Source organism: Anneissia japonica, unplaced genomic scaffold (assembly GCF_011630105.1).
Source record: "Anneissia japonica isolate Jap-2015-1 unplaced genomic scaffold, ASM1163010v1 scaffold287895_len483588_cov180, whole genome shotgun sequence".
Lineage (NCBI taxonomy): Eukaryota > Metazoa > Echinodermata > Crinoidea > Comatulida > Comatulidae > Anneissia > Anneissia japonica.
Genome location: NW_022701552.1, coordinates 58766 through 80085, shown reverse-complemented (window position 1 = coordinate 80085; position 21320 = coordinate 58766). Strand labels below are relative to the sequence as shown.

Here is a 21320-nt window from a genome sequence, read left to right as displayed (position 1 = left end):
TATGCTTTTTTGGGTCCTGACCTTAAACAATGTTTTTAATGTGTAGAACCATAATATCACAGAACATTTTCTATGTAAAAACGACTTTGCTGATATTTTTTTAGTGGATTACTATTGAACAATTTTCCTATATTGTAGGCGTCACTGACGTTTTGTTCCGTCATACTTCATTGACTATTAAAAGTCTTGTCAGAATCGTTCTAGAGGAATATTAAAAATTCAGTTTACAAAGTTAAATGATGTATGCAAATCTAGGCTTACCCCCAGCTGTATAGAATGAAAAGCACTTTTCCAGCAAATTAAAATTTGCATTTATAATTTTCATCGAGTGTCGTCCCTGATGTACGGCCTCCTGTGTATATAATTTGAGAACAATGCCGGATTAAAGAAGGTTGCAACGTTGCAGAATATTTTTATCTAATGACTACGGAAATTTGTCTTTATTATTATATTGACCTAAAGCAGTCCCTTGTAGGTTGGTCCACAGAATTTTATATTCCACATGTTGTCATTTACAGGGCATAATTATGTCCAGTCTAAATTTCCGGTTAATATTGTGCCATAATTAACGATGGACATCATAAACCTATTATTATAGGCCCATCGTCTTCAATTTTATCATTTCAAGATAGTAAGCTGATATTTGGAAGAATATTAAATATAGAATAATTATTATAATCTACCGTATGTTTTCTGATTAGTTTGTGTGGCTGATGTAGAGTATGAGGAGGTATTTTTTCTGTAGTTTGTTTTTTCAGAGTTAAATATTATACGCATAGATAGGCCTCTAACTAGGCGTACCGTTGCGTATCTGTTATGTAGGTGTAGGCATGGCCTACGCAAGAAAATGAGCGGAGTGTTGTTAAATTTGCTGGGACAGCATTACGTCACGTTAGGCCTAATTCATATATGCGTCTGTAGTGCTCATTTTACTGTTATTCTTAATAAAAAGTCAATATTCTTGCGCGGCCAAAAAGTTGAAGGGTTATAGAAAGAAAAATGTCATCATTAAACAAGTCTATATCTGCGCACTTTAACTCAATCTTGATATAAATCTAGGCCTGGTTGCTCGTGAAGAACTCTATAAAAAGTGCTATTCTGCTTTGATTCGGAAGATTCGAAAGCGGTAAAGGCTAGCATCCTATTGGCATACTATCATCTGAATTATGAATTGTGTTAATTTTTGGTCTATTTTTTTCGTTATGATGTCGTGCTTATTTTAGATTTGTAATTTTTCAACGTATGATCTATTGCTGTATCTTGATATTAAAAGAAAAATGAATATTTGCAAAATGAATGCGTAAAATATAAACAAAATATAAAAAATATAAACAAAATAAAGTTATTTGGAAGACGAAACACATGACATAGGCCTATGTAGATCTGATTTCATCCCCGGGAAAAAACGCACCTGCTAGGACTGAGATGTTTCGTAGACTGCAGTCTGCTGTGATACATACAGCTCAAGAATATTATACTAAGTAGGATCCCTCGGAGGTCTCATCTAGTTGAGACATCTGCCTCCAAAATAACGAGCACAATCTCACTCACCACCTTGATGAGGTTTCGCAAATTACCACTCAGAATTGCATAAAAATTCATTTTTTCCTCGATATCCTTCCAAATTTCTTCATGATTACAAACTTTCCAAACATCGTCATCCTTTATCTTCTATATCATCATCTTAAACATCAAATTATATATATATTTTTTGAATCAAATTCCCAGGGTACTGGCGAGATAAACGGACATCCACATGTTGTCTTTAATGGACATGTGCGTGCCCACTTCACACCATTTAGATGTATTTCATTTATCACCGGATAACATAAAAAAATAAATAAACAAATAAAAAGAATGTATAGTTGAACCGTCAAGTTTTATGCATATTATGTATGCGAGATGATAAGATGTTTGATGGGCCTTACACGCTTCTGTGTCCATGTTTTATCTGGTAATACTAGCTTTTATTTGTTCCCATTTTCTTTATCATTTGGGCATCTTCTTTTTTTATAGCTTCATATGATCTGATTAGTTTTTTTATTTCCCAATCTTATAAAACGAGGTCACACAGCTTCAGTCATACATGTAGGTTTTACAACTAAAAAGCAAATAAATAAATAAACCAAACTATAAATATAAAGGGGAAATGCATAGGAGGTTTATTTATAAGGAGAAAAATTACGGAGTTGTAGAGATCGAATGGTCTATATATATTATGCACAACACCGGTATTTATTATTTAGAAAATAAGGTCAAGAATACTAACTTACGGTATATTTATATAACCTTAGGCTATAACATAAGTTGATAAGCCTTAAATAAATCAACATCATTCTGGAGTATAAATTAGCACTTTCATCCATGCTCCATTTATCTTTCAAATCATATTTTTTTTTATGTCAAAATAATTTAAGAATTTCTGTATTTATGACCCATAAATTCAGAATCACTATAAAAACTTGGTCACAACTGACATGAAGTCATAGAAAAAAAACACTTTATCTTTATTAGCCTATGTTAAGTTTATTATATAAGTAATTTGTATATGTTTTTTTTTTAATTGTATTTCCAACTTCAACTACTATTCAAGCAAAATATTTCCATTTTACATTATATGTGTATTTTTTATGGACAGGTCAATAAAATGAATCTGAATGTGAGTTAATGTTCGTGGTAGGCCTAACGAGTTTAATTGTAAATTTAAATTTTAGAGTCAAAGTAATGTGTTCTATGATTTCTATCCCACATCCACAAAACGTTACAATAGAAGCAAGATGGTATGGTATTTAAATCTAGGCCTGCTGTTCAAACAACCAACGTTGCATTGGTTGGTGCCAAATATTCCTGAATACGGAAATTGGCCAAAAAATATTTTTATACGTTGTTTAATACAGTTTCAACAGATGCACTGATTATGTTTAAATAACATAAAATGAACGTTACTCCGAATAAAGAGAGGGAGGCCATGATTCAACGTTTCGACCTTTATTGGGTCATCATTAGGAATGACAAAAAACTTAGACAGTGATTACAAAAAATGCATCAATATTTAATACAGTTTATGTTGTTTGTTTCATATTAGACAACTGAAAACACCCCTCACACAAACTGATTCGATTGCCCACACATTATTGGGCTGATGTAGATCAGGCCTATACATTCCGCTGCGACCAGAGTTCAACAGCAACATAGACATTCTAATCATATGTTAATTTAGCTAGCATTATTTTGATTTTTGTCTTTCTTAATTATGGCTAGATAATGTTAAATGTAATGCTGATAATTTAAATTTTGGGGACAAAGTTTCCTCTTCCCATTAGGAGAGGAATATACACCGTAATAATTTGTCCGGATGGAAAAATGTATTTTTAATATAGGCATATTGTTAGATTCTAGATTGAATAAGTCTTTCAAATTCCTAAATTGCCGTAGTTTCTGAGGCTTCACCAATTGGACACCTTCCGACGGATTCTGAACGACGCCCGACCACGCCCACTTCTCGTCGGGAACGTCGGACCACCACGGGCAAATCCTTGAGCCAATACTGCTACTGCTAATAAGAGTATACGGTACTATTCCATATAGTGCAATCCATTCACAACTATGGTAATGGCGTTGATAGTTGGTTACCAGCTCGTCGTCTTCCAACGGGAGATGTACCCGACGAGAACAAAGTGGACGTGGTCGGGCGTCACTCAAAATATGTCGAAAGTGGTCCAGGGTCGAAACCCCGAACATTTTGACAATTTAGAGGTTTCATAGGCTTATTTAATTGATTTTAGAGATTACTAATACTGTATGTAGAAAATACATATACATTTTTTTCTTTCACGACGGATTGTGGTTATTCTCCCTGACGGCACCACTGACGCCACAGGATTAACAAAGGCCGTTTTAAAATGTTTTATTATATTGTACTTTTTCTGGAAGAAATTACAAACGGTCTATTCGCTGAAACGTAAGTCTTTCGTTTCGTCTGTAATTCTCCAATCCTGACCCCCTTCTCCATCACCTTATGTGGCATTTTAAATGGTAATTCTATACATGGATTGATTTCCCCCTATATTATGAACTATTATTAGTTTGAAAATAAATTGCAAGAGAATAAATTGGACTTGAGATCACTAGAGTCCTTCAATATTATATGCATACACGATTAAACAACTTCACATCAGACCAAATTCTCATTTGATTTCAAAATGGAAAAGTATTAGATGGGAAAAGCATAATGGGAAATGCATTTTGGGAATAAATTATAACACAAGCCTAGCCTTGAACTGTAAATGCGCTTTAGATGACAAAAAGTCCGAAAAAATTAACTTGGCCTATTAATACGATTTTTTGCTCATTAAGGATCAAATAGGCTAAGTTATCAACGTCCAATGAGATACAGCTCGAAACGATTTAGTTTTTTTTTTGATTTACAGATTTTTAATGTCAGGATCAACTACGAGAGGTTGCAGTACCGTTTTTCATACATCTGAATAAAAGAACTTTTCAGTGAAGTGTGCTTGATACGACTATAGAATCTTGCTCCTACTATTATTCTATTATTCACCTATTAATTAGTTTAAGGAATAGGAGTAGTTTAGTATCATTGTTATCTTCAACAAAGAGCTTCAGGAAAAAACACAAAATATGCCTAAATAATGTACCGTAATATAACGTTAAAGAAGAATCTGTGAATTTCGCCCCGACACAGACCAAGCACAGACACGGGACCCTTCGCTGTCTACCGACGCTTGATAATCTATGATATTGATCATTTTAAACGACAACCACTGCAGCGTCACGCTTTTTTACAGGAAGTCCTCTAATAGGCCAGCTCTGCAATAATTTATTTAATGTATCGCCATTTGTAAAGCCTGCGGACATAGGCCTATTCAGTTCACCACACACCATCACTAGGCACCATCTGATGCAAATCCACTAATGAAATAAGGAGAATCAAATGAAAACAATTAACAGTTTATCGAATATTTCCTAGTTCGCTGTAATTTATATTCAAGTAAATTCAAATTTAAGGAGATAGTAATTGAAATAAGAATATTAAGAGGACTGCTGATCTGTAGGTTTAGGCAAGTAGCATTTAGTTTGGATGTTCAATAACCTCCCTCAGAGATCCACTAGATCAAAAAAAAAAATGTTGGTTTTTAGTTTTAACGCAAAAGCATGATATCTTAATTTGTCTCTTGCTAGAAAAGGGTGACGTAGGCCTATGCGATTATAAGGCCAACAAAATTGTTTGTTTGCCCTCCTCCCCCGCCCCTAACTCACTGAAAAAAAATTGGGGCGGAAAAACAAAAACAAAAAAAACCCCATTTTTTTTAGCTTTTTTCTTTACAAACTAAAAAAAAAGTGAGTGAATTTATCGTTATTTCTTTGTCAGATGCCCTATAGTCTAAATTTGTTGTCTGGTGTAAGATATTGCAATTCTCTACCTCTGTGGGTTATTTTTTTCTATCAAATGAGTATCTAAAAAAAAAAAAAAAACACACACATTTTTCACCCGCCCCTTTTTATCATTAAAAAAAAAAGTGTCTTTAGTTGCTTTTATGGCAATAGCTGCAACTTTATAGAGAACCAAATTATACAATGCTTGAATCATAGACATGTTCACCGTTTTCCCTATGATTTAGTTTTTAAAATTTCACTGTATGCGCTCAGCAGACCAACTCCTCCTCTCAAGTCTGCGAAAGGGGCAGACAAGAACACCAAAGAATTGTGTGGTGCACTCAGGGGTGGCGTCAGGATTTGCCCGACCGGGGGGGGGGGAGCGGTGGCGCTTCCCCCGACGCGGTGACCCCGGCCCCCCGGTGGCGCCACCCCGTAAGTGGGCATGGTCGGCCTTCGCTCAAAATCTTTTGAAATTGATCCAGGTGGCGAAAATCTATGACAATTTAGGGGTTTCGAAGGCTTATATTAACCGATTTTAGAGTCTGTAAAAAATGCATATTTATTTCCTCCTCGACGAACTGTGTTTTTCTCCCGGATGGGGGAGGAGGGAAGGCGATGTTAGCTGGCCTGACCGCCCCACTGTTGCCAGCCCTGGTGCACACGATTGTGTACACTGGGCCTTCTAGAAATAAAGACCATAATTATTTGGTTCACAAATGAAAAAAGTGGAGTAGCTTTTTGCAAATTATCAACTTGATCATTCACACCGCATTGACATGAAACCGTGTGAAATTCGTTGGAAAAAATGTTTCCATATTCCCAACTAAAAAAGGTACGGCTATTAAAATAACTTGAAGTCGAATCCTGACGCTGAACACAATCATCTCAAAAAGTCTCTAATCTCTTTATATACGTACGTTATTATTAATTTATTTAGAAGGCGGAACTAAATCCCTATTCCAATGAAAACTTAATGTTCATTTTTAGTATTTTAACCACTTAGTGGAACTACTCTGCAGCCATGGGGTAGGGATGCATCCGTTCCCGGCACCCCTCCCCCCAGCCTACGCCCATGAACAACAGGCTTCGAAATAAGAGTATGAGATTTTGGCTCAGGTTCATATTGTAAAATCAAAATGGAAGCATTCTCAAACTAGGCTGTTGCACTCCTTAATCTTCTTTATATTTACGAAAACATTGTCGTACTTTTTACAGTCTGCCAATTTTTATTCCGATATTAGTAAAAATACATTATGGATCTGAAAACTATTTTCTTATCATGAAAACTAGTATTTTCACAGCGCAGGAGTAAGATAAAAACGAACAGACAAGCATCGAACATTTCATCGCATATTCCCATGTCAAGTTCATAGAGCATTTGTGCTCTACAAATCAATTGTCAATACTCCCCAATGCCTCCTTCATTCGACACGCTCTTATAGAAATGGTTCCAATGAAAACGAAATATCAATTTGAATCGTTGCATCTCAAACTAATTTCAATAAAGATCTTCAACTCTTGTCGAATTTTTACATAAGTGTGCGCATTCGTGATTTGAACTTCTTTATTGAGTTTATTCTGACTAAAACAGCTGGTGATGATATGAAGACCTAGATATTGATGTTGAACTTTTTTCTACGCATACCATGGAATCAAAAATAGTGTTATACTATAGTGTTATAAGTTCGTTTATGTTGCTTTTAATCGATTTGAAACAAATTTTAATTAGTTAATTGATGAGGAGTTTAATAGCATAGTGGTTAAGATGCTGCCTTCTAATCCCAGGGTCCTGGATTCTATTCTACAGCGGGACTTTTTATCACGACACGACTAAACACAACTCCACTCCGTAAACGTCATGAAGTTAAAGAGGGCCCCCGAATGTCAGCTGATCTTCTAGGATACGCTGAAAGAGTCACCCTCTATAAATATGGTAAAAAAAAAACACAATACAGATTAAGAAACGGGTACTCATAGAAACATTAGCGAGGAATTTAAAAATGTCTAATGCTGGGGTACTCCTTTTCAGATATGAAGTACAATTATTATTTTTCAATTTATACTTTTAATCAGGTCATTCACATTTTATATTGTGTACCAATTTGTAAGTTTCGTTCTTGAAAAAAAAAACCCCTCAGCAAAATTAATATAATTATCTTGTCACTTTTTTTGTTTTACATTTACAATAACTGTTAATACGATACTAAAACTACCAGGCACGGAGAAATGTCCCATCAGCTCCATTTTAAAACACAAAGTATTACCAAATAGTACTAGATTATATGTGACCATATCAACTCAGATTATTGATTGTAACAATATTTTAAAAATGGTTTACAATAACAATATTTTTCAAATTGTTCACCATGGTAAGTCACAGACGCTATATACGAATATATGTTCGTGTAGGGTCTGTGGTAAAGTCTAGTTCTATGATGATAATCTACCGTACTCGCGCTTAAAATATTTTTGCACTTTTTGAGGGCGCTTATTCAAACGGGGCGCTTATAAAAACAGTGTGAAAATTATGGAAATAGATAAAAATCGAGGGGTTCTTATGAGAACTTATTAAATCCAAGAGGCACATTTTGAATGAAAAACGATTAAATTATAAGGACATCAGAAACCGCAAATTACGAATGGTGCAGCGGCGGAAAAGATAATCGTCCAGAGAGCATATGGCTTGTCATGACAAGAATGTTGTGAGTACAGTATTACATAACAGCAGAATAGCAGATGAAATTAGTGGTGGTGGTTAGCTTGTTCGCCATCGGTCGATTGAGAATAGCAGGACGGCATGATCATTGCCGGTTTTCTTGAAAACTCAGATGAGAATGTGTTAAAAGTGCAAATTGTCGGAAAAGGAGTAGTTGGATGAAAGTTGGAAATATATAGTCTGTCAAGGGAGCTCTCATCATTCTGTCAAAGATAAATATCCTCACTTTGATATTGACTAAAGGAGAATGTGATTCCACTCCACACCTCAAATCAGGCCAACATCCACAGTTCCAGGATTGACTGGGTTATTGAGAGGGCGTTTATTCAAATTAGAAGGAGACGCTTATTCAAAAGGGGCGCTTAAGGAAATTTTCTCGTTATGAGGGGCGCTTATTCGATAGGGGCGCTTATTCGCGCGAGTACGGTAGTACTATAGAAATAAATGCTGTAATTTCAATGCGAGTTCTGATCAGTTTATCGCCCTCTACAAAATTGTCAAGAACAGCGTCCTCTAAAATTTTGGTCGTGACTCGTGGTTTACTACACCTGCATTTTGAAATAGGTCCTAATTATTAACACAACTGTAGTTTTAATTATGAATTTTGCAGCATACTAAATAGGCCTACAACATTCTTATCTGGTAAGTACTCATTTGTAATTTATATTAGAAAATGAGCCGTAAATTTAAGGGCGAGTGGCTAGGCCTGCCTATTCTCGGCCATACATGTGACTTGGGCAACTAAACCAACTCTGAGTTGTGGCGGTGACCGCTAGTGTCTCTGGCGTAGTCATTGCTTTCTCAAGTTAAACGATCGACACTTAGATGAATAAGTTGACAATGTTAGGCTCAATGTGATAGAACAATGAACACATTCTATGAATAAATGTAGACATTAACTGAAAATATTGAGAATTTTAAGATTGAATGTAAGCATTCCTATTTGTACTGCCCTCAACGATACAGGTGACGAGACAGAATCAGAAGACGAATTGAAAGCCAACAAACACGAACATATGTTATTGAATATTGTGGTAAGGTTAGGTGGAAGTCTTGCATCTTTCTTTGAAAGAAAAGTGCTGTTTACATTTAGTCGAACATGCTCATGAATTATCGATGTTACAAGTTTATGTTGTAAAAGATATTGCAGTATTCTCCCCGATTGTTTATATCCTTAAAAAAAAAAATAGAATGTAAAACATAAAAGAAATAGAATGTAACGTGTTTTTCCATCAATATTAATTTTATTTTATTATTGTATAAATTGAATGGAATGAATACACTACAAGTTTTATTGCTTTACATAACACCTTTATACTTGTCCCACAGGGTGTTGTTGAGGGTGCTAGGGACGACTATACTTGTCAAAATCGGGGTAACATTTCATTTCATTTTCATTTATTTATCAGACACAAAGGCCCTGGGACTTCCAAAGAAGCAATTACCTTTATGACAAAATACCAAAAATTTATAAAAAAAAAAAAAAACAATGCATGAAATGTTAAAATTATATCTACATCTGAAGACTAAAAAGATACGCTTTAAACCTATATAAAAATACTTTAAGGGTGCAAATGACAGCATCTTCTTTAATTTGACGTGGAAAGGATGACCAATACACGGGAATTAAATGAATAGATGAATGTTGTAGTGCCACAATGCGGGCAAATGGATGAATGAAAGTAAGATTGCATTCTAGCATTTATTACTTCTTTGTCACACTTTGTAGAACCACAGACTTAACGGGTGGTAGTTCGGGAAAGATACTGTACATCTAGACAATAACATACAAATAACTTTTGAATGGTTGTTGTGTTATTTTGCCAGCAGTACACTAAATTACACGAGTGGGGCCGGTCTCTGAACATATACCAACCCAAAAAGTGTACGAGAAAACTCACACTTGGCAGGGACAATAAAAAAATACTGTCCTTAATATTTTCCCGCCAATATGTTGGACCCATTTGTTTTGGCACAGGGGAAGGAACTTTAAAAAGGTCTGGCAGTCAACGTGTTAATCTGAGACTCGCTTAACTGAAATTTAACAAGAACATTTTTTATTAAAATACAGTAAAGTAACAGAGAAAGAAATGAAAACATAAGCTGCTGAAACAATATTTGACATTTGGCTGTTCTAATAACAATGGATTGCACTTTTTCCTTTAATAAATAAACATGTTAAAATAGCATCCACATCAGTGGCGGACCGTCAAGGCAAGCAAGGTATGCAGTGCATACCCCGGCTAAAACAAATAAAAAAAAAATAGTAGTACAGTTTCTCCGTTTTATTTAGCATTTTTCAGTCAGAATCTTCTATATAAACCTTAATTTTGCTACAGTTCATTGGAATACCAAAATTTTTCAATGTTTGGCCTACTCTGGTATCTAGGATAAGTTACTGCATACCCTACAATGCTTAAATTTGCTATTGTGACATCCGTGTGGTGGTATCAGCATAGCCAATTTAGCAATGGAATGGAAGCGGTGCTTCCAAGAGTATGTGCGCATGCTCTCCTCGCAAATTGGGACTCTCCACTGCCGATTGGGTATTCTATCTATAATATGAATAATCTCAATTAAAGTTTAAATAAATTTGCACACATACGACCGGTATAGAAGAAATTTTGAAGAATTATTATTTAAATTCAAATTTGTTAAAATAGAGGAATAGGAATTCTTTTGAAGAGAAGATACTACAGTACAACCGTGCCGGTATTAAAAATAACATACATTTGTATTTTGACTATAGGACACAATCTGATTCTGTATAGTAAACTTTTCCTACTAGCAGGCCCTAGCATCAGTGGCATAGGGGTTTTGAAATGAAAGGGAGCTGATGAGGGTGGGAAGGTGGCGGATTGGTGATTAGGTGAGGAAGCTAACTTGCAAAATAAGGTGATTTGAGGTGACTTTAACTACTGTACTTAAGCATGATTTGTGGATGGATGGGCGAATATTTTTTTCGGGGTGGGGGGCGTGCGCGGCCCTCGCAAATCCTAGATATGCCAATACCTATAGCATACCCTGCAATTTACCCTACGGTCCGCCACTGATCCACATTAAATACATTTTCAGCTGGAGAATAAAAGTACAGTATACAACAATGCAAACCATTAGAAATACAGTACACACTTTTTGAATAAATTACTCCTTGAATAAATTATTTACAAAACATAAAGAATTAAAAGGAAAAAAAGTAAAAAATTATTACAGCAAGTGGAATATAAACAGCTGCATGATTATCAGAGTTTTGCCATACATCATCAGCAATGGCTACATGTATGCATACCCTGTATCTCTAGGCATAAACCAGCCCTGTGAGGAATGATGCTTATTTTGCTACATGAAGGCCTAAAAATAAACATCTATCTATGTTAAATATGGAATAAAAAAACTGTAAATGTGTACAAAAATCTTGCGTACTGTAGCATTTAAATAATTGTTGCACATTTATTATTATTATTATTACTGTTACCTCCCTTATTGAAAAGTTTATATGGAAACTACACACTTGAAATTTAAGTGAAACTATGTCACAATTACTTACTGCAAACAAGACCAAATTAATATTACCATCAGTACTGCAGTACTAGTCACAAGCAGTGCATTTTTTCCCACTCTTGGCCCTCAGTCAACATGTTCCATATCCCACCAACTGTCCACATGCATAAAGCCAGCCCGTAGTGCTCAATGTCATGATTTCAAAAAGAGCATGACATTGCTTATTGCGAATGATACGGACAGTGTTGTTGAAGTTACGGTCACAGTACAGTAGAACCTCGATTTTACGTACGGTACGGGACCGGAGGGTGTACATAAATTGGGGGATTCGTAAAATAGAGGTTGGGTTAAATTTGTGGTAACCTTTGACCTAATACGTACGTAACGCTCAATATACGTATGTATGAACGAACGATGTTACCTTGCTAGGCTAGACCTAGCCTCTAGGCCTACGAATAAAACCATGTATAGTGTTTTTATTCATCAATTTACGATGTCATAATAAAGTGTTCAAATAAAACCATGTGTCTAGTGTATTAATTCATCACTTTATATCTTTTATTTAACTAAAGAACATGAAAATATTGTAAGATTACCTATACGACAGAGGTATAACTTGGGAATTCCCCTTCATGCCTATTCTAAACAACAGAGCTGTGGTGTTGTCTGGGTCTGTTAAGACAAACTAAACCCATGTGCACTGGGTGAGCCAACCAATTAGCGTTCGTGTACGATACTATGCCTACTCGGCTTCGTGTAGAAAATTAGACAAGTTTTTCCATGGTTTGCTACACGAAGCTAAGGAGGAAAGCAGTTATTTTGAGCACCACCGGTAGTTGTTCATCTCACTCAGTTCACGTGGTTTTAGATTATAACAACCCGGTTTTAGACTCAATTCTCTCTAGTTTATTTTAATTTGCAAATTTCTAGCGCATATAGACCCCTATGTATTTTGCGCTTTACAAATCTAACTTATTATTATTATTATTAATTAATGTTGCTGTTTAATGAAAATATGTTGCATTATGGTTTGTTTATTGTTATAGTTTATTGTTATAGTCTTTTTAAGAATGGTTGCTCTGAAAAGGGCCGTTTGTCTTGAATATTTTCGGGGTTTTTGATGACGTCATCGTCGATACGAGGCGTACGTAAAACCGAGGGTTTGTATAACTGGGGTACGTAATAACGAGGTTCTACTGTAGTAACTAAAGTATCAACAAAGTACTGAATGATGCGGACAGCATTGCCCATGTTATGGTCACAGTAGTAAAGTATCAAAGCAGTTAGCTCACAGGCACTCTGCAGCATGCAAGATAAGACAATTTTGCTCAAGGGCAGAATGGGCTGGTTTTGCCTGTGAGCATCTTGTCCTGCAAAACACACTGCCTGCGATTGGTACTGTGCATCAAAAGAGAACCCCACTATCTCCACAATAATTGTAGTGCCATAAAAGAAAGCAGTATAAACACACATTGAATACAGAAAATTTAAAAGTGTTTACATTCGAGACTATAAATACAATATTTTACTTATGCCTGAGGGTTACATATTTCATTTAATACAGTACTGTGTATGTTGGCCATAATGATGAAACATTCCACGTTCAAAATCAATGGAAACACTTCACATGGTGGATTCAAGGGGGCCCCATTCGGCCCAAGGGCCCCTACAATTTTCAAAATAAAAACAAATGGAGAAAATATTTTCAAATTATAATTCATAGAGTGCCATTTCCAGCCATCTAGTGGTACCATGTAATCATAAATTTTCTTGCCTCAGCCCCAACCATGGTGGAGCTGAGGAAACCCCCCTTCCTGGGCCCTCTCTATTTTGAAGTTTTGGATCCGTCACTGCACTTCATTTATGTAGCATGTTAAAAAATACTAGCAAAGGGGTAAAACATTGAGGTAAAATACTAGGGTAAGAATTTGGACCAATTTCATAAAACTGTACCCATAAAATTTATGTACATATTTAAATGCTAAGAAACAGTACCCAGTATTAGAACATACAATATTTCATTGTTATACTTTGTTTAAAACTCCATCATAATGTATATGAATGGTAACAGAATTAGGAAAAACCCAACTTGCTTTTGTTTTACTATATTTGCATGCAAGTAGGTTGTTTTTAACGTACTGTACGAAACAACAAACAGTGCAACTCTTCAATCCCCAATGTCAAAATTCAGCATGGAATATTCAAGAGGACTACTACCAAGTACCATGTAAGTAGTAGTACTGTAAGTACAAATATTTCAGATAAAATTTAAGATTCATGATCAGTATTTCCAAACTGCCCATGAAAGATCTTGTTAAAAAAGTCAACTACGGATGATCACGCTTTGTATTCTTTCTGTAACGCCAATTTGGTGACAGATTTAGATGCTTTTAGCTGCTTTTGTGCGTTCAGGGCAGGTAGCTCTACTGATTTTGTTTCAGTTAATATCAATGTTCGTAATAAATAATATATATTGTCATTTTGACACATTGATTTTCTTTGGATTTTCGTCATGCACCTGGTAACTGTTCCTCGCAAGGATGCTTATCACGGAATTCCATTAGAGTAACCCCAGTTTGATGCCACCACAAGAATGCGAATACCACCACCATGTGCCATAGCTGATGACTCGACCCCACATAATCAACTCTCCCTTCATAAAGAAAGAATAAATATTAATAAAATCATAAGCTTTTGTTCAAGAAGTGAACTTATTTATGTGACAGTACAAACAGGATAAAATCAATTATACTGTAAAATACAGAAGTAAATAATAAGCAGGTTGAGTTCTGTATAATGTACCAATAAACATGCGGGCAAAACAGGCTCATTTTACCTGCGGGCACTGCGTTTCGCAAAATGCCATGCATGTCATCAATACTGTACATGACATAGATAGTTATGGAAGGAGCATTAGTGCAATATTCATTCTCTTGAAGACAATTTGAGTAATAAATTTCAAACGTCGCAACGGTCACTGTAGAACAACCTATTTATTATTGTTACATCGCAATGACAACTTGGTACAATATTTTAATATAAAAATAAATTTCTCGGTACATTACAGTTAATTAGATTTCTGCAATTTACTGGGTAGTATATTATTTCTATTATCCTCATACATTTCAATTAAAATGAACATTCATATGCTTGCTAGCGATTTTTTTTTGATACTCGGAACATGCCTAGAACTCATTACAAGAATACAGTGATCGGCAGTCTATCTGTCAAGACATTAAGCACCATTACAAAAAATCACAAATTTATTAAGCTCTGTTTACACTATTAAACTTTATTTGAAAAATACATGTGAATACCCATATTTGGGTGTAATATGACATCATCATGCCCATATATGTGCACATCACATAAAATTTTATAGTGTGGACAGGGCACTCAAGTAATTTTTTTACCGAGATGTTTTGCTTAAAAATAAGCATCACTAAAGCCGGGGCACGATGTGCACAAAATGGATCGTTTTTAATGATGACCCATTCAGACTGCCACTGGCAATCACCATACATTGCTGTGTCGGAGCGGAGTTAAGTTCGCCGTGCGACAGTCGTATGACCGTTGTACGATGCAGTGAGTACCCGGCTTATGGTAAGCTTCCATTCAAAACTGTATGAAGGTTTTTGTGACAAACACCTGTGATTTTCCCATATATGGGTGAGGTATGACATTAACACCCACATTAAACTGTTGTTAGTGTGAAGAGGGCCTTAAAAAAAAACCCGCTGAATATTGTGGGAACAGTTGGTGCAGCGGTTGGGACGCAGGTTCTCAAAATCTCAACCTTAAGGTTGGGTGCTTGTCACACGCGCCCTCAGCCAAGGCACTTTACCTTTTGAACATAAAATTTGCTGAATACTAGGTGCAACAATATGGAATTCTTTCCGGGGAGATGAGTATGTGTTCCATAGCCTTTTGATCCAATGACCGGGGGTAATAATTAGAAGTAAATACAGGCCTTGCTTGGTATGACATGCTCTATATTACTGACATATGAGGCTTGTCATCCTAATTCGGTTGGTAAAACCAAGTCTTCTAGGATAAGGACTTAAAATGGAGGTCCATTGTATACATCTGGCTTGTATGCACTTTATTTCGGAAGAGTAGAGGGTTACCCCGATGTTAGGTTCATTTTAGCTCCTGTTGTTGTGGAATGATGTGAACATGTAGCTATTATAAGCACCTCTTTACGGCGGCCAGGTAGCCATAGCCCACGCCCATATGCAATTCTGCACAACAATGCTACGAGTTAAAGGTTATTCTCCTACCTTTACCTATAAAACCAACATACTCTCATTACACGTAAACCTTAGTAATTAGCATAAGAATGTGCCAGTATTGTATACTTTACTACAAAGAAGCGGTAATATTTTACTCATAACTTTGGCAACAGTACGTCGCAGTATTGTATACAGTACTTTAGTACAAAGAAGCGGTAATATTTTTACTCATAACTTTGGCAACAATACGTCGATTCCAGTAAACGACCCATCATTTTAAAGCTAATAACGTGGAGAATATGAATATATTAAAAAAATTAAAATTAAAAATTTTTTATTTTTCTGGTCACTGATGCTAGTTTTTGGATGGAAACCCTCATATTATTACTGTACTATTAATAATAGCAACAAAATGCATAAAAGAGGATAAGATGTAGTCTTCATTTTCAACGAGTTTAGTATCATTATTGCATTTTCTTACCTGGAAAACAGCGCTCTGGAAATTTAGTTGCATAAAAAAATAACGCCAACACTCCAAGGATATACATTATTATAACTTTAGGTCCAAAAATCTGCAAAAAGAATTTAATAACCAGTATTAACTTTACCACTGAAGCTTGAAACAGATAACCAGCTTTGAAACTTGAGTAGGTGGGGGTTTTCTTTTATGGGAATAGTTACTTTATTTTTATTATTACTATTAAGTTTAATTAACAACAAATGTATGTGTATTCACATTGAGTATATCCTTCAAAATATATTAGAAATGAATAAATTAAACACAATAATACAGTACATCAGATTTTATGTATTGTACCTTTACCTGAACAATAAGAGAGTCAAAGCCACCTTGTAGAACTACCCAATGAGAGGCTGGTATTATACCGAAAGCTACCACTGCACAGAGGGCTATTAGACGTTTGCTTGACCAATAGGATGTAAGGAAGAGAGGATGAAGTTGAAGCACCAGTGTCACAAGGATCATACAACAAACAACAACCAAGTATACATCACGCCATACCTACAATACAAATAATATTAAAAAATGGTTAATACTATTTGCATTTATTATCTGATACTCAATACTGGGTAGCCAATATGTGTGTGCTAAACCGTGGAGATCTCTTGGTCCCCGGTTTAATTCCCATCGCTGCTCTCCTTGTTTTTACAGCTGGATGGCTGAAATGCAAGATGTTTAAGCTGTTGGTCCCATGTGAATTATAGTAGGGGATTGTCTCTTGGTGTACTGCTCAATCACCACCAGAAGCACCCCACTGGAAATAAGTATTCTTCAGACTTTCATGGGCTATCCTTGGTGTTTACACCTAATAAATCCATCACATGGTAAAGTTGAGTAAAGATAATATGGAATGTTGTTGGGCCAGGTTGTGTATTAGTTACAATTCGAGCGTTCATAAGCCACAGAGAGCATTTTGCCTGTGTCCTTTGGTAAGATATATTACAGTTGTTTCATTCAACCAAGAAGTAAAAGTTGGTACCTACTGTGTATTCGATTGCCAGTGTGCTGTTTACTTGCCGCAAGAGTCCCCCCTCATAGAGTGTTAAAAGACTGAATTAAACTAAACTATTGAAATGTCGAAAAACTTACAGGGAAACAGGAGAAGGCATAAAACACTGCAGGAAAATAGCATCCAAGAAGACCAACTGAGATGCCTGCTAGGTCTAGGCTAAACCACCTCTTACATGCCAGCTCTGATCGACAGCAGAACAGATGGTATCCTGCTGAGTTCAGCATGCAAAACTGTTAAAATACAGGAAATGATCAAAAGGGATTATTAATAACAGGTCAGATCTTCACAAATCTCTCTGTATAGCAAATAAAAATCTAAAACTCAATACAGTAAATAATATCTGAGTAGCACAAATAAGGAATTTCTCAATATAATTTCAATATGTGTTTTTTTGTTTGATTTTACTAGATTGTTGGTACACAAATATTAAGGGATGATGTTAGATTTTTAAAAAAATTGGTTTGTTACAAATAAGTTTCTATTATATTTCTTGCTGTTTTCAGTTTGATGATTTTGTTTATACTGGGTTGTTGTTTTGTAGCTTTAGACCAACAGAATGATATATCAAATGTAACAATTTATGAAAATCAATTCTTAAATATGACTTTCCTTTTTTTTCCCTTTTTATATTTGTTATTTTAAATTTCATTTTACTTTGGGATGCAATATCTGATGGTTTGTACATCTGAAATTAGTTTTGGAAGTATAAACAATAACTACAGACTACAGATATGGTGAAGTTTATGCAAGTTGAGGGCAGCAGATGGTTAAGGGCACATCTTGTAATATTGTACCTTTCAGCCAGGCACTCACTGTGTCTGACAAGATTCTATGGAGAATGCGATGCCACAATGCTCGCGCAATAGGTCTTTGTTAATGACGACCCGTTCAGACTGCCACCGGCAATCAGCAGACAGCGTGGTACTGTCTTGCAGTCTCGGGGAGCGGAGTTGGATTTGTGGTACGACAGCCGTACAACGCAATAGGTGCCCGGCTTTAGAATTAGATAGACACAGGATGACCTTACCTGGAAACACAAAAGGAATATTGCGAAGATTACTTGATCTCTGATAGTACCATTGAATGACGGGATGATAACTATGCTGTCATAGATGGCTATCATCAAGAAAACCAGAAAACCTACAAGATGAGATGGTATCTCTAGTACATAGTTGTTAACAACTACCGTGCTATATGCAAGAAGTTTAGCTACTAGACGGTAATAAGAGATACTTAACAAAAAAAAGTTTTACGAATGTTTTTTATTCTCTTTTTCATTTTATTGACGCATGGGCAAAGAGTCGATGTGTGCTAAAACGTATTAGTAAATATGTATAGGCATAATTTATAGCAAACTATTCATATCATTGTAAAAACTTCTAAGAAGTAGTGTTAAAGTGATTTTTTGCTTCCATATCTATCTTGTTCTTGTTTGCACTTAAAATGCATAGATTTGGCGTAGTTGTTCAAAAAACTGAGCCCAGCTGGCTGTATTGTAATACTGTCAAATTATCTTTATTGCAACAAGCCTCTATTAGAAAACATTGATTTTCAGTAAATGTGATACAAGTTTGTTGGAAATTTACAGCTCCCTATGAGCAGATAGCCTGGTGTAATTTGTAATGAACATAAAACATTATTTTTTAGGTGTCCGTTTTTTAGAGGAAATTTCAAATAGAATTTATACTATATAGAATTATGGGTTTTAGAAACCGACTAAATAAGGCTACCAGAACACTAATTTGTTGGGCCGACTTGTGTGTGTGTGTGGGGGGGGGGACAAAATTGGTATAAAGGTCCGCTTCGCTGGTATCGCACCCCCCATATCCTGCCTATGAGTCTGGTAGTGTGCGAGCATGCATGGGGTCGTCCGCAATAAACATACTAAAGAAAGGCCAACTCAGACAGCGTCATACGATTTGTTGTCACGTCGAGTCTGTGCGAGTTTAACGCAGACGCAATGGTTTGTGTCGGGGCAGTCGCGTCATAGAATATTAAACATGTTTAATATTTCTCACAACGGCTCAAGACTTCCCCGACGATGAATCGCGTCGGGCTGTGTCGTTCGACACTGTCTGAATTGGCCTTAGTTAGGCAAGGAGGCCTAGCCTAGCCTAAACATATTTAGCTAGGACTCTAGACCTAAGAGCTAATTGTAAACTGTGTTAACTAAGGTCTGTGGGATCTGTGGTATAAAATACAACTTAGAAATTAGCACCTAGATAGAGGCAGTCTAGGAGGCCTAGAGAGGTTAGGCCTAGTGACTGGGCTAGGGCCTAGGCCTACTACACAGTAGGCTAGGCCAAAGGCAAGCGAAGCCTAGTAACACTGCCTAGGCCTAGGCCCACGCCAAACCACTCATTAGAACTAGTAGTAGTCTAGGCCTAGAAAGGGTTTAACATAGGCCTACGTGTTTACTTACATTTTCCAAAATCTGATCACGTTTCAACCTCCATAAATATTTATATTATTTTATAAAATATGACAAACAAAAAAACACTTGTCGCATCCGTACGTACGTATGTTTAGGATCCGAATCTAAACAACGACCAAAGATCTTTGACAACGACTGATAAAACTAAAGAGGGAGACATTCTATGTATGCGATCCATAGAGATATAATAAGAATCACAACCACTATGGAAAGAGTTGTGACATAAAAATTAGCCATTCCATGTCAAACGTCGTTTGTCGTTGTTTGTCGTTCCTAGGCCTGTGTATAAATTAGCGGCATCCTGTACTTTAATCTTTTTTTATATAACTCTATATTTATAGATATTTTTTTATGATTTCACTACTTTATATCCAATTTTATATTATATATACTGTAATAATTTACTATTTGTAAGCAGTTCATTAATCCTTGTCGATAGACGGAGATGAACCCCTCGATGGCAAGTATTCTTCAATTAGGAAATCCTGACATCTAGACCCTTAAGTTGCTCCTGTTATTTTGGCGAAATAAATTATATATGACAACCAGCAAAAATTCATTACAGTAAGTATGTCTATCAGATAGGCCTAAGCCTATTCATATACCGGTAGGCCTCTAAATATCAAAATGTAATTAAGATTATATAGTTACTTACTCTTATTAATTATTAAGAAAATATTATTTTCGATCAAATCTATTTTGTTCATGTTATTTAATTTTTGTGGGAAAAACCATAATAAAACAACAAAATATCCTAGTATTTTTCCTTGAATTTTGCAAAGAGAAACAAGTGATTTTCGAGATCATAATAGCAATAAAAAAGGAATGTAGGTAAGAATGGCCCCGGAAAAATGGCCCCAGAAAAAATGGCCCCGGAAAAAATGGCCCCGGAAAAAATGGCCCTATATGACAGGTAGGTAAAAATGGCCTCAATGAAAAATTCGGTAATAGAAATGATATATATTTTTTTAAATCTTCAAATATTTAAATACTGTATATTTAGTTATGAAATCAGAAACTACAGTTACACCTTATTTTACGGGAACCTTAATTTGTTTATTGGTTATTTCATTTGTTTTATGAAATAATAATAATAATAATAATAATAATAATAATAATATTGGCAATAAATTGTTACAATACTGTAACTTACAAAGCAACTTTTAAAAATAGTAACATTGCATGCGTTAAAAAAGACGCTGTTAAATTAGTATTAGAAACTTCTTAGTAGGAATACACAGTACAGTAAAATGTCAATAGTCAGCGAGTTCGTCAAACAAGGTATAAAAAAGTCTCGCCTTGGGTTGCATCTTTTTAAAGAAAATCATTAATTTCATTAAAAAAACACAAGTTACTGATTGATTAAATAATTATATTTTAAATAAGAAATGATTATGCAGACTAAAGGTAACATAGGACAACATTTAAAAGATCATTATATTAGTGCTACTGAAACTGTTAATTATTTCAAGGTTTTATCTAAGTGCAAATCCAAGTTTGATTGC

The 21320-nt window shown here is 35.5% G+C and overlaps 1 protein-coding gene across 1 annotated transcript; it reads right to left on the bottom strand.

Moving 5' to 3' along the window:
* Positions 1–13070: 13070 nt before the first annotated feature.
* LOC117103605 (progestin and adipoQ receptor family member 3-like) lies at positions 13071–19295 on the bottom strand. Its single transcript, XM_033244183.1, has 6 exons — positions 19267–19295; positions 18409–18613; positions 17459–17611; positions 16673–16870; positions 16331–16421; positions 13071–14270 (listed from the first exon to the last, which is right to left on the bottom strand). Exons 1-6 carry the CDS (start codon positions 19293–19295, stop codon positions 14128–14130), a joined length of 819 nt encoding a protein of 272 aa, XP_033100074.1. The 3' UTR covers positions 13071–14127.
* Between the last annotated feature and the right edge of the window lie 2025 nt (positions 19296–21320).

Excerpts from the sequence above, each read along its gene's own strand:
- LOC117103605 (XM_033244183.1), bottom strand. The coding sequence starts at position 19,295 with ATGACGCTGTCTGAGTTGGCCTTTCTTTA. Across the intron at positions 18,614-19,266 it reads TCTGAGTTGGCCTTTCTTTA|TATCTCTTATTACCGTCTAG; the intron begins GTATGTTTATTG and ends TTTTTTGTTAAG. Across the intron at positions 17,612-18,408 it reads TATTCCTTTTGTGTTTCCAG|TTTTGCATGCTGAACTCAGC; the intron begins GTAAGGTCATCC and ends GTATTTTAACAG.